At 45.5% G+C, this 14,076-nt stretch overlaps 1 protein-coding gene across 11 annotated transcripts in view; it reads left to right on the forward strand.

Moving 5' to 3' along the window:
• Positions 1-14,076, forward strand: part of LOC119170752 (mediator of RNA polymerase II transcription subunit 25) — a 103,801-nt gene that overhangs the window by 8,956 nt on the left and 80,769 nt on the right. For all 11 annotated transcript variants that reach the window (XM_075886775.1, XM_075886778.1, XM_075886781.1 and 8 more), the window contains exons 5-7: positions 1,726-1,846; positions 8,370-8,435; positions 11,293-11,380. In XM_075886775.1, the coding sequence (XP_075742890.1) occupies positions 1,726-1,846; positions 8,370-8,435; positions 11,293-11,380 (275 nt within the window). The remainder of the gene's footprint in view (positions 1-1,725; positions 1,847-8,369; positions 8,436-11,292; positions 11,381-14,076) is intronic.

Raw genomic sequence — 14,076 nt, forward strand, 5'->3', positions numbered from 1 at the left:
GTTTCGTCTTCTGCGATGCCAGATGCATCTGTCCAAACGATCTGCCTCCAACGCACCTCTCATTTTGTTGTGTAGTCAAGTCAGAGGAGCATGACTGTGCATCTGCTTAGCTGCGGTGTCGTTTTTCAGTCAATTCAAATGAGTTTAGGCAAGACGCACTCGTGAGAAAACGTGAACTTGATGCAATATTTTGTACTGGCATGAGATGCTACAACTAAGCGCAGCAATGAGTTTAAACCATTAAGTACGGCTTGTAAAGCTCTAACGTCGCAGCAAATCAAAAGACCTAGTGGTCTTCAGCCTCTTTGAACAACAAAGGCACTGCTTAAAGAACAAAACTGAAACTAAAAAAAAATTTGTGGACAGTTTGCTGGATGACGCTGTCCAATCCGAAGCCCGTGCTTCCCATAATTCCCATGAGTGTACACGATCGCAGCTCCAGATTCTTCTCTAGGTATTGTTGTATGAAACTCTATGCATGAAATTATTTAGTGGGTCTGAAACTGCTGTGCATTACCTTTCAGCCATCTGGCAATGCGTGGTCACATATCAATAGAGGCATTATCAAGTTGCTGTAATGGGGGCGGCAGCTAGAGTGTACCAGTCCCAAGAGTAATACAAACCTGATCTGCACCTTATGAGTTGGAGACCAACCAAGCAGGCACTAAACCACAAACCACATGAAAGCAGGCATAAGCACACTGGTTTTTAAAAGAAATTGTGCTGCTTCTCACGTGTGTTCGCTTATTTGTTACATCGATGATATACAGGTGTGGCTTGTTTTTTTGTGGAGGGGTGTAGTTCTGCAAGAAACAAAGTGGGCTAACAGCACACCTTTCGAGGCAAATCAGACGAGGCTCCACCTAATGTGGAGATGCAACTGCCTTCTAGTTGCACATGACTATAGAACAGAACTAATTATTAATTTTGCAAGATATCACAGTGCCTGTGTAAGCCGGATGTATAATACCCTTGTCACATGAGCACTTGAAAGTCTTTTGGCCTAGAACACTTCTTCTGAAAGAAAGTTTTGCTTGCAGTCATACTATGGACAGCGTTCCCCTCTTCAGAAGTGGTCTTTTCTGAAAACCGAGTTTGACAATCTTCTTTGCAGTTGCAAAAGAGTAGCCTTGAAACCAGTGGTCGCCAGCAATTATGAAGTGATCAAGAAAAGGCTTATCTTTATTGTTTTATCACTTGGGCTCATAAAAATAAATTTCATGTCTTGTAGAAGGCATAACAAATGTTTTAAAGCTTACTTCTTCATGTACTCTTGTAGACAGTTGTAACTACTGGTCGGGCATATCACACAGGCGATACGGTGATGCTCAGCATGTCGCACACATAGAGGCAAGAAGCGTGGCAGCGTAACATGTATGGCCTACGCCGGAGATCAAACAGCTCTAGACACTCACAGAAAGCTGCGGCAACTATGATTGGAGCTGGACTTAATGCACCAAGATGCATAATTTTATTTTGATATGTTGTCTCTTGGAAGCTAGCGTCCCACGTGCGGTAGCACATTTGGAAGGGAAAAAATATTAAATTTAAAGAGAGCTCATCGGTGCCGTGTGCCTGCGAGGCAACACCTTTCACCAAAGAGACTTTCGGCTTTGTAAAAGGCCACTTACGTGAAAGAGTTTTTGCATGAGTGTGTGACAGGAGTATGACAACAGTTTACCATGCGGAGCTCTAACTTTAACATGGGTTTCTGTCTCATTTCAGGTCAGTGGTGCAGAAGCACTGCATCCTGGTCTGCAACTCGCCACCCTACCGGCTGCCCACACTGGAGAGCCCGATGTATGCTGGCCATTCGGTCGAGCAACTTGCCACCATCATGGCTGAGGTCAGTACTTATGCCAGTTACATCAGCTCGGCTGTAGCACCACTATACCGGTTAAAGGGCCAGTAAACAACCCTGAAATCCAAAAATTGTTATAGAGAGAAATAAGTGCATTTTTGCTTTGTGCACATGCTGCCACAAGAACTTTGCGAATGCGTGCTATATTAAGGAATTTACAGGCGCTAGAACAATTATTTCAGCTGGTTTCAGATTTTTGCGCGGCTTCACCACTATGAGTATCAATTCTTCATATGTTTAACTTGAGGCATTAAGGTCAGTTTGTACACATTTTGAAAAAAGGCAACTTAGATGCTTGTCAGTTAATGTTGGAAATATGGTGCTTTTGGTTCAATCAAAAGACACAAAGACTTGTGGGGCATTGGATATTGTTAAGGAAGGCCTTATCCCAAAGTAGCAAAAAAAAACCAATTTTGGTTTCTAAAAAAATTTTAAAAGAAGCAGTCAAATCGCCACAGAGCTACGTCCTGAATAGCTATACAGTTAAACCTCGTTATAATGAAATTGGAGGCCCACCGCTCTTTGCTCGTTATAACCAATATTTCGTTATAGCCGTAGCGGGCATTCACCGCAAATATTATGCACTGTACTTACCCCAAAAAAATAGCGGGCGAAATAGCATCCCGCCACACGGTGGTATGCAACAAAATAACCGCATTCCCAAATAAAAAGGAAAATGTCATGCACCTGTTTTAATGCACTTCAAAATACACACCTTGCATTTCAGGCAGACTTAGCTGCAAAGAAGTCCGTAATTGGACGTTGATGCATCTTCCTGATGCGAACGATGGCTCGCTCAGCTGCGACCGCAATGTTCAAGCCATCTTCGCCGCCCTTGAGAGCGCCGAAGTAGCGGCGCAGTACGTCCACCGCGTCTAATGTCTCCGACGCCGTCGGCGCGTTTGTCTACTGTTCGTCGACAAAGTCATCGTCACTGGTTTCGTTACGATCACTGACAGCGCGCACAATATCGTCATCCAGAAGCTGCTCTGTTGCCACCACTTCCGAGTCCGCACTCACATAGTCGCAAAACGACTCGCTGTCAGGCACGACACCGGCGTCACGAAGTGCCATCCATGATGCAGCGACTTCGTCTGATGTGGCAAAACCGTCCGGCACAGTGGGCTCGTCTGATGGCTCATCGCTGGCGTCTGGTGCGGCGGCAAATGAGGCGTGTTGAAAGCAGTTTGCGATCGTGGTCGCCGTCACACTCATCCACGCCGCCTGAAGCATTTCGAGCGCAGCGTACAAGTCAAAATCGGTGTCTCGCATCCTCATGTTGAGCAGGAGCTTGTCTATCCCACGTTTGCGGTAACCTGCCTTCAGCGACATAATCACGCCTTGGTCAAGCGGCTGTATTTTTGCTGTGCAGTTGGCAGGAAGGAACAGCAGCTCAATGTTTTGAAGCACGGCAGCGGTATGGTGGGCGGTGCAGTTATCTAAAACAAGGCACACCTTGCGGTTTGCCTTTGCCAGCTTCTCGTCCCATTCGCAAAGCCATTTTGAAAAAAACTCCCTGGTCATCCAGGCTTTGCGATTGGCTACGTACTTGACTGGGAGCTGCCTCTTCCCTTTAAAGCAGCGAGGGGATGCACTTTTGCCAATTACGAAAATTGGCAGCTTCTCAGAGCCGGTCATGTTTGCACAAAGTAGCGCAGTGATCCGCAGCTTACTTTGTTTGCCGCCATGGCACGGCTTGCCTTTGAGGGCTAACGTCTTGTGCAACAACATCTTGAAAAAGAGAGCGGTTTCGTTCGCGTTGAAAATATCCTCCGCGCTGTATTTTTCTAGCAGCCGCACGATGTTTTCTTTTGCCCACTTGGTAGCCTCTGCTTCGTCGACAGATTGCGATTCGCCGCAGACCGCTCTCCCGACTATGTCGTGGCGCTCCTTGAAGCGTTTGAGCCAACCCGAACTTGCTACGAAGTTGTCATAGCCCATGATACAGGCAAAGTCTCTCGCTTTTCTTTGCAGCAAGGTGCCGCTCACCGGCAGATTCACGGCCCGCGTGTCCAAGAACCATTTAAAAATGGCTTTTTTGACCGCTTCAAAGGCAGGTGCCCTCATCCTCTTAGCACTTCCTTTCACGCCACGTGCAACAGCGTCGATGATGGACTCCTGCTTGCTCAAGATGGTTGACAGTGTGCCCGTCGATACGCCAAAGTCTCTTGCCACGTTGCCTTTCTTGGTCTCCGATTCGACGGCTCTTATCATAGCCGCGTTCTGATCTAGCGTTATGCGCTTTCGCTTCCCGCCTGGCGCATTCATGTTGCTGGAATCACGAGCGCAGCACGATAAAAGATAAGGTGGAAGCGGTCGAAAAAGAGAAGAAACACACACGCGAAAGCAACGTGGCTCATGTCGGCGAGCGACAACACTTGCAGAGAAAGTGACTGTGAAGAGGAAGGGGCAGAAGGGGCGTTCTTTTGCGCTGCCCTCTAGGAACAGGTTGCTCAAGGGGAAGGGGATATGTAAGATTAGGAAGCGCGCCTCAGCGCCATGAGAAAGGGGAGAGGGAGAATATAAAGAAGACACAAAAGAAAAGGGTGAGACGTTGGCGGAGCGCTCCGCTGTCGGTGGTAGCCAAGCGGCGCACGTGCAGTGACCTCTCCTCCGGAAACAGCGCATGCCGTCTGCTTTGCGCGCGTTGCTGGAGGGCGCGTGGCGGGAGTTTTGAACTGCTAAATACAGTTCTCGCGTTGCGCACCGTCTCAAATTCGCGTTGTGCACTGTCGTGACATCGGCTCAAAATTTTACTTCGTAACAAAATTTGTTCGTTACATCCCATAACAGGCAAATTTTGCCTCGTTAAAACGAGGTTTTGAATACATTGGTTTGTATGGGGACTTTCAAGGGGAATTAGGATTTGCTCCTTATATCCATTATTTCGTTATAGCCCGTCTTGTTATAACGAGGTTTAACTGTAGTGCCCCCCAGCAGACTTTTCAGGGATTTTTGGTGTGCACCCAAGCTCTCATCAATGCATGCAATATCTGCCTTGAATCCCGCTTAACTACGTAAATTTGCACCTCACGAAGAGCGCCGCTGGTACGAGCATACGCGGAATAGATTACGACTCTCTCGCCTGGAACTTTAGGACACAATAATGCTGGATGCAAAGACTGTGGCGGAATAGTGGACTGCTCGACCAACTTTCGCCGATGCGTGTGCGCACATAAACGATTGTCAAAATATCAGCAAATACACAGCATTTGCTGCCACCAGAAGCCGATCGTTCCTGGTTGTGTGCGCCGCATTACCAACTGCACTGACCCTGTTACTGCTTGGGCTCTCACTGTACTCTACGCACACATATTTTATGAAAGCGTTTGTGATGCCCACTCCGTTTCTGACCACACACAGGTAGTGGTGAAAACCTTTATTTGTGCGTAGGTCAGAAGGTCGAACAAAGTGGAAAAAAAATTAAAAAGCAGCGTTGTGGCCGCACAGCTTCAGGCTGCCGGCTGTGGCGTCCAGACTGTACGTAGCCGCAACGTCCTTCGTCCAGTTCACTGGCAGAGCATGTGGGAAATACGTATACCACTAGCAGCGCTAGGCGACATGCACTACTGAGTAGTTAGCTGAAGGTCAGAAGGGTTGTCGGTGATTAAGCCACAATGGCACGTTTGTTGCCCGCTGATATCAAGCCTCCGTGCATTTCCGATACTTATCCGTAAAGGCACACACTGTGCAGTTAAAGTCCACACTGTGCAGTTAAAACGACCCCTTCATATTTTTTTATATGCTTCTCTGCATCACACTCTGGCAGTGCAGTAACGCTGCTTTTCGGTATCTGCTAAAGTGGCAAGTGGATCGATTGACTGACAAAAACGCTCGTTCGAACTTATGTGAAAGAAGTGGCAGCGTTAATCAATCAATGCCGTTTTAGACGAAAAAGTCCGAGAAATTGGATGCAAATTTTCAGTATTCCAAATTTCGGACATTTTTATACATTGACTCCTACGGGGCAGATTAGGAACTCTGGATTAAAAGCGAGCATGCGCTTGTCTGTCGCATAAGTTTGGCCTACACAGTAGGTGAACCAGGAGGAGAAACTGTAGAAATGCCGTCTTTTTTTTTTTTCACGTCTAAAGCATTGTTGGCACCACATTGGTTGCCCCAAATCTTGTAAGTAAATGCAGTTTGGCCCTGCATTGCCTAGTTCTTGATAGGGCAACTAGAAAACGCCACCCCTTCGACACTTCACCATCCTAGCCAGAATAAACACTCTCATGTTGCTATCTCGTAAGAATATGCTTAGGGATCCTCCGCAACTTTTTTTGTGTAATTTCACATAAGAGTATTCGAACAATACTAAAGAAATATTCAAAAGTTATTTGATTTGATTTGCACTGATGCATGAATATACGTATTCATTTCACACCTAAAATTTTACTATTTGCATGACTCCAGTAACTTTGGAAGCAATATGGCTGGATGCCAGAACCGAATGATGAGTTAGTCAGATATTTGCACTGCAATGGTGCCCGAAAGACCAAAGGTATTTTCATGGAGGAAAAAATTTGCAGAAAATTTCTAGATTGTCCTAAATTATCTGAAGTATCGTTTTTAAAGCAACTAGTGACGGTTTAACTGGGCCATTTGTGCCATTTTGCTATAATGCTACTTGTCAACATCTCGCTGCACCCATCCAAACACTAGTTTTACCAACTTTGTCTGAGTTAACTAGTAGCACCGTATTTGCTCGCCTAATGAACACACTTTTTTTCTCTAATAATGAGAGCAAAGTTGGAGGTGCATTTAATAAACAGGGCAAATTTTATGAAAACCTTTTGGAGTTAGCAAAAAAATGCGGTAATGCAAAGAAAAAGTTTGGCCGCTCAGATTTCTTGTACTTCACTCATCTTTGGTGCTTGAAGGCGCTATCTTCTGCAAGCTGTTCCTGCGCCGCTCGTGCATGCCATAAAAGCTTTTTGTGGCTATTTTTTCTCGCAATCGTTTAACCGCAACAGTCGTATCTGCTATGATCTCGAGGGGCGCCCAGAAGCATGCACTACGACGCCACAACGCACTTTGCCAACTTTGTGGCAACCTCGCACGATGACCGCGACGACGTCGTTGACATTGTAGCAAGCAACCAACATTGCAGCAAGTTACCACCGAAGCATCAAACCAAACCGTTGATAACAAGATCAATGACAGAATACAGGGGGCACCTCGCTTGCAACCAAAGGGAGAATCGGGGACCGTGCTGCGGAAATAGTCTCAATCTTTTCTGAGCGACAAGCATTTTTTTCTGGTTTTCCAGAAATTTGCGACACGATGGCGACAGATGGCCCTTTGCGACAGCCATAGCGACAGCTAATTCTGTTATCACTCGAAAACTTCGTGTATGTGGTTGGACCTTAAGGTTTCGTATTTGCAGGTAACAACCCTCAGTTGGCGCGGGCAGTTTCGTGACCTTCACTCACTGTGTGCTTGTCAGCTTTGATGTCTCTAAACTCGCATCATTCATGAACCCTGCTGTGGCATACAGATAATAAACAAAGACTGGGTATGTGCCTTGCACAGAGAAAAACTATACGGTGCACGGCAGCAGGCGAGGGGGGGGGGGAGCGAGCCGAGGGGGCTCGGCATAATAATAAAGAAACAGAAGAGATCGAATGGGCAAGAAAGTGCCAGGTGTCGGTTAGCGGGACTGCAGCGAACGACTGTAGGGGGTGCGTTTATTACGAAAATCCAAACTTTGACGACTGAAGTTGGAGGTACATTTATTATGCGAGTGCGTTCATTGCGCAAGTAAATACGATACTTTGCCGATTTCATTATCCTGGGTGCCAAGGTCAGTGGCATATAAAATTTCTCTTGTTAGAAAATCATGCATGCATCAGATTTCTATTTTTTTTCTCAAAGTTATATTGTCATTTCTGAGTTCTATGCCTTAAACTCAGAGAAAGAGGGTGTTTGATTTACAGGCATATTAGAATTGGGCAAATGCTGCTAAATGAATGGGCGGCATTTCAATATTTTTTTTTTCTTTATTCAACTGTCATGTTTACTGAGGCCGGCAAGAAACTATAGGTTGGCAAAAGAATTTGAACTCACGCTGGCTCACTGAAGCAATCTATTTTGCTCTGAGGGTCCACTTGGACTCGGGCTCTCCAAATTTTTCCTCACCTGGACTCACTTGGACTCAAACTCGCTAACATATTACGCGGCAGTACTTACTCAGACTCGCGGTTTGACTTGAACCTGAGTGAGTGGACTCATCACTGAGTTTGCCAACCTATGAGCCTACCAGACATTTCAATTGGTTTTGTCTACTGAATGAAATTTGCTGCACTTTCATGCCCCTGAGAAAAAGGAATGAATAAATGTCGACATCAACTTACATCTCTTCATCTATGAAATTCACTGACATCTGTTTCCACAAGGTTACTGAATTTCCTGTTTCAGCAATGCTGTGTACATTGTTATGCGTACAATTTTGTGGGAGACTTGTGTCAGGGGCTCCGATGTCCTGATGGTGTCCATTGTCATTTTACAGAGGCAAGTCAACTTTAGCATCCTTTCACCGAGGAAGATCCCAGCCCTGTACAAACTCTACGAAAAGGTTAGTGCCACACATGAGTTGCTAAATCAAAGCTGATACCGCTTTGCTATTCTGGTTAAAGATGTGCTCTGTTGTCAACTGTGGGAGTGTTAATGTTGAGGAAGGCAGTGCCCTTATTTGCTGTGAAACACAACATGCACTTGTGACAGCAGACAGCTAAACAAACAAAAGAACAAACAAGAAATTTGGTTGAATAAGAGCGCAATTATTTGGGTAAAAAGGTCACTGCAAGTGGGCCTTGACTGTTTGATGGTAGAGCATCATACCTGACAATTCTCCTGATTAGCCCAGGTGACTCCCGAATTATGAGAAATTCTCCCGGGTTTACGGGCATGGCCATAACTTTCCCAGAAAATAGTGCTAGGGCCATCTTCAAAAGAGAGTGATAAGTGAAGGCATCAGTTCAAAAAGTTTTTGATCATATACAGAAGTCTCAATTCATTTTGTCCACAGTGCACTGGGGTCTAGCTGGAAAGCACTATGATATTTGCAAAGAACTGCTATACTCTATCTCACAACTACTTTGCAGCTCTGTCAAAGTTGTGAGGAGTACACAGGCAGTATCATTACGCTGCATACAATATAGTTTTGGTCATAAATTTATTACCAATGAACTACAAGGGTCATAGCTGCAGTTATTGGATATGCATTACAGGTATGTGGAATAAGTTCAGCCCTTCAAGCATGCACTTTGCATTATCGAAATTATTTGCAGTGATAACTGGCTGGTAACCAGAATAGGCACACTATCTGTAAAGACATACAGCAGAGGGGCAGTCCCTATACAGCCCAGGCCGTGCGCTTCCATCTGAATTCTTGCTTTTTACTGGCTCTCTGCCTGACAATAAGAAATAAAGTAGCTGATGGAGCTAGTTGGTTTTGCACACTTAAGGTTAACGGTGCATAAATAATGCATGTCCACAGACAGGAAACAGGCAAAACAAGTGCTGACATACAACTAAAATTTTATTGACAAAAAAAGCTATTATGAATTGCTGAGTGAACAGCGAAAAAACAAAAAAAGATCATGAAAACCGATGGTAAGATACGAATCTACTAAAAACATCAGCAATCACTGTGGCCTGCTGCACAGACCCTCGCATACTGAGAAACAGTGATCTCTGCCTGACGGGCTTGCTTACACACGGGCCCCTTTCACGTGCCTAAATGAATGGTCACGGGAACATGCCAATTACGTTCGTAATGGCAAAGATGGCTTCCTGGTGTTACTCATGAACACGTGTGTCTGCACTCTGCAGTTTGAAGGGACCACAGCTGTGCATAAGATTAAAGAAGAGCACGCACATAATCTGTAATGCTGCTCAGATGACACATGAAATGAACCCGTGCATAAGCAAGCCATCAGTTGCGCTGTCAGACAAAGAGCTTTGCTTCTTGGTATGCAAGGGTCGGCGCGTCAGCAGGCCACAGTGATTGATGTTTTTAGTAGTTTCCTATCTTCGCATCGGTTTTCATGACCGTTTCACAGTTTTTAACTGTTCACTCAGCTATTTATAAAAGCTTTCTTGTCAATAAAATTCTAGTTGGAAGTCAGCACTTGTCTCATCTTGTTTCCTGTTTGTGGGCATGTGTTACTCTTGCGCTGTTAACCTCAAGAATAAAAAATAATTGGTACAATCTGCCATCGCTTAGTCTCATCTAAAGCCCAAGGCAAAGCATTAGGTATCTTTTCTTGCTATTATTTAGATCTCTGCTTTGTTTTGATGCTCCTTGGAATACTGAGGCGGTGCCGAGCTGTGAAAGTAGTTTGATGTCAACGGAGCAGGTAGCGCCACAACACTAGCACTGGAGATGCGCTGACAATGTGAAACACCCTGAACATCTATATTGTTTTCTGTGCCAAAAGTTTGCGTTTCCACTCCAGAATGATATTTGATGGCCACTCATAGTGCATCAGCTTAGTCTCCAGTGCGATATTGGTCATACATCCTGTATTTTCCAAAAGAAACAAGGTAAGTAGCACTAAATGCATTTGATGCTGTCGAAAAATGAACACAGTGACAGTGCCAGTATGAAAGTTTTTATAGAAAGAAGTGGGTTTGTCACAAACACCAGCTAACGCGCCCAGTAAAAGCGAGTTTCTGAACATTAAAGAAACAGTGAAATGATGTTCCCAGAACGGTTATTGCATGTTATATATTGACTGCAGCGAGCAAGTGCCAAGAGTGTGGGCAAGCCGACACCAAATGAACGCCATAGAGATCACGCAATGCTGATTAGCATGTCTTGGAGGTGCTTTCGCCTTTTCTATTGGCTAAAAAGCCCTGCAGCTTCCACAGTGCTGCAGGGAACTACTGAGATAGAGTATAGTTGATAGGGGTGAATATAGTAGTGGTGCCATTAAAATATAGTAGTGGTGCCTCCCCTAAAATATCTTCTTGCCTCCCCTGCTAAATGCATATTCCAACCACAGTGCCTATATACCCAGCCTTCCTGCCCCCGACTTGTCATGGATGCCCTTCCACCTTTTCCCTTCAGTAAAGAAAATCCTGGCACCTTGCCTGGACTGCTATCATGTATTATTGCACTCAATATAGAGCGCACACCAGAAGATTAAGAGTGCGGAATTTCATCTAACGCCTCCTGTGTGATACCTCCCTAGTTTGCTCGTGTTCTACGAAGAAAATGGCTGGCTGTTGTCAACTGTCGCTGCATTTTTTTTTTTTCGTCCGCCCCTTAGAGCAGGTATCGACACAGCTCTGATTTAAAATACACTTCATTCTACAGTTTCCTTGGAGAAACTTGCCACAAAATTTTTCCCAAGGACACTGACGTGTGAAGTCTCCCATTTCGAATAGTGGTCTCTGTACAGTGAAGAGCATTCGTTGCTTTGCAGGCTGGCGGGGACCTCCAAACGGCAATGTGCAAGAACTATGCTAAGGACCGAAGACACATGGTGCTTTTGCGTGGCTATCAGCTTCAAGGTGAGTGCAACGACAGCACATGTATTGTGTTTTTTGTGGAGTCTAAACATGATGCGCCACGCTCTCGGAACAAACGGAAAGAGGAGACGCAGTTGGAACCAACTGAATTACAACACATTTTTTCAATTACTTTTGCGACGACGATAGCGTCAGCCGAATCAAAATACATCAGTGACCAACAGGCAAAAACAACCTTACACAATATCTCACAACACTCAACAACATCAGAAACACAAACAAGGTAGCGCAAACGCAGCGTCGCCAACGCTCAACTCGCCACGAGAACCATGACAGACGACCCGCAATGCCATCCGCAGCAGACCCACCACAAGAGACAACCGTTCGCACCAACTGCCACGCGACAGAAAAAGCATGTCTCCTGTACCGTCAGCCAGTATGTCTGCCAGGTGTCACTACTGGCGCTACCGCGCTCACCATGATAATGATAATGGTAATGAACGCTCGTAAGCACAACACCAACTACTGCTCGATGGTTGTGAGCCCTAACTGCGGCCTATTCGCAAAACACGTGTGCGCTGTGCGAACGACTATACAGGAAGCTTTAGCACCCCCACATCCTTGAACCTTCATTCAAACCATGTCCAGAAAAAAAATAAAAAAATAAACAGATGAAATCAGCTACACAAGCTTTAGGAAGAGATGACAACACATGTCCCAAATAATGTCCATGCACCATGACAACACTGCCGGTGGACACTGCTGCACTGTCCGGCTCGACGACTTCACCTCAGTACCGGTCCCGCAACGGCAATGTTGCCGTCAACGCAAGAAACTGTCACTCGCGCCGCCACATCTTCTGGATGCAACTAGCACTCACGAGGGCACCGGAGGGCAGGCAGTTGCGCAGATTCCAGGCGTGTCCATCCCCTGATCTCATTACCACATTCGTGACCAACGGCAAAAATGATGCGCAGAAGACAGCCAGCCACGGGTTACATCACTCCTGCTGCATACACTGAAAACACTCGACAGAACAGTGCAGTATAGGGCAAAAGGAAGGGAGCTTCAGGCTCCTTGCCCATGTGGTACTGTGGTCAGTACTGCTGGCAGATGCATTGGTGGCGACCGAGACGCCCAGCTCAAATAAAACAAAGGTCAGTTTTTTTAATGGGGAACGCGGCTTTCATATCGCAAAAAAATAAATGGCGAACAAATCGATTTTTTGAAAATCAAGTTCTCAGTTTCTGAAACCCTTTTTCTATGTGATTCTAAAATATCTAAACTGAAAACCGCGTAAAAGTGCTTCGAAAAATTCGTTTCACCCTCCTAGATAGCCAAAATATTTCGATAAATTACGAGAAAACAGCGATTTTTCAAAAAATTATAGCTTTGCGTTGGCGCATCCGGGAGCTGTCTTCTTGGGCTCATCGGGAAGAGCACTCTTCCGTGTCCAAATTTCCCACCTCAGCTGCTTTCTCCCTTTAAAAACAAGCACACAACAAGCAATTGTTTAGAGGTCGTTTCGAGGTCTCTGATTGGCTGTGGCTGCCTGTGGCCCCAGCTCGCCTCGCCATTGGTCTGATGCTCACTCCGGAAGATCGTTGTCTACTGCTTGTGCGTTGCGAGGACATGGCTGTCGAAAATCGCTACTTCGTGACGTGTTTACTGCTCGATGATCATTTAGGATATAAGTACGCCTTAGATAGAAGCTGTAAGCGGATGCTCAATCAGATTACTACAAGCACACATGCGATCTACTAACGCGGCACGCCTTTAGGCCCCACTCCGCGCACAGCGAGACGAACTTTGTGGTCAAGAAGGAGGCGCTAGCGCACTTGGGGCAACGTGCTTCTTTGCAAGCAACGAAGCACGTCACTTGCTAGGGCCTCGAAATTGCGGCCGAGCATTTTACGCATCGGCAGCGAACCCCACAGTCAAACTCATCAAACCCCACCCCCCACCCCCTCTACTGCCAAGGACTACTCAGAAAAGTGGCTAGCAGTCTTACGCGTCGGCACTCATAAATGCGATACCAAGCGCAGTGCCCACTGTTATTTTGTCATCGTAGCTACACATTTCGCGCATTGTCACCGAACATCGCTGCCAAGTGTATCACACGCTGCTGCACTGTCCTTGTGGCTGCGCACTTCATAGTTATATGGATCGCTGTCAAGAAGCTTTTATGATGCGATTTAGACATGCTTGAAGTCATGCTTGGTATCGCCGCGAGCAGCTATGAATGTTCTGATATAGTGAAAGCCTCGTAGATTAGCCTTTCCACGACCGGCCATGTGATAATGCGTTTCACGGCTAGACTAGCAAAAGAGCAAATATGAAGCAGGGCCATGAATTTTCATATGGCCGACTCGCGTCATTAAATAAACTCCTAAAAAATTTCTGCTCCACCAGTTTTCTGCCCGTAACTGTTCGTTATTTGGAAAGAACGCATAGGCTGTCATGGTGTTAGCCATTTTTCTGATGCAATAAACCTGTCTCTATATAAAAAATGTTCAGTGATTATTAGTAATCAAGAAGTACTTAATTACGCTAATGAAAGCTTCAACACAAAAAATGTGTGTCATCAATTCAGTATACGGCCTTATTCAAGAACAATCTTTTCTGTCATACCTATCTCACCATTCCTTCATACAGAGAACTTGATTAGAAATCCATGTTCTTTCGCGGGTTGCAATCTTAGTTTTTTATTTTACTACCTAAAGAATTTTTCGTCGTGT

Source organism: Rhipicephalus microplus, chromosome 2, assembly GCF_043290135.1.
Source record: "Rhipicephalus microplus isolate Deutch F79 chromosome 2, USDA_Rmic, whole genome shotgun sequence".
Lineage (NCBI taxonomy): Eukaryota > Metazoa > Arthropoda > Arachnida > Ixodida > Ixodidae > Rhipicephalus > Rhipicephalus microplus.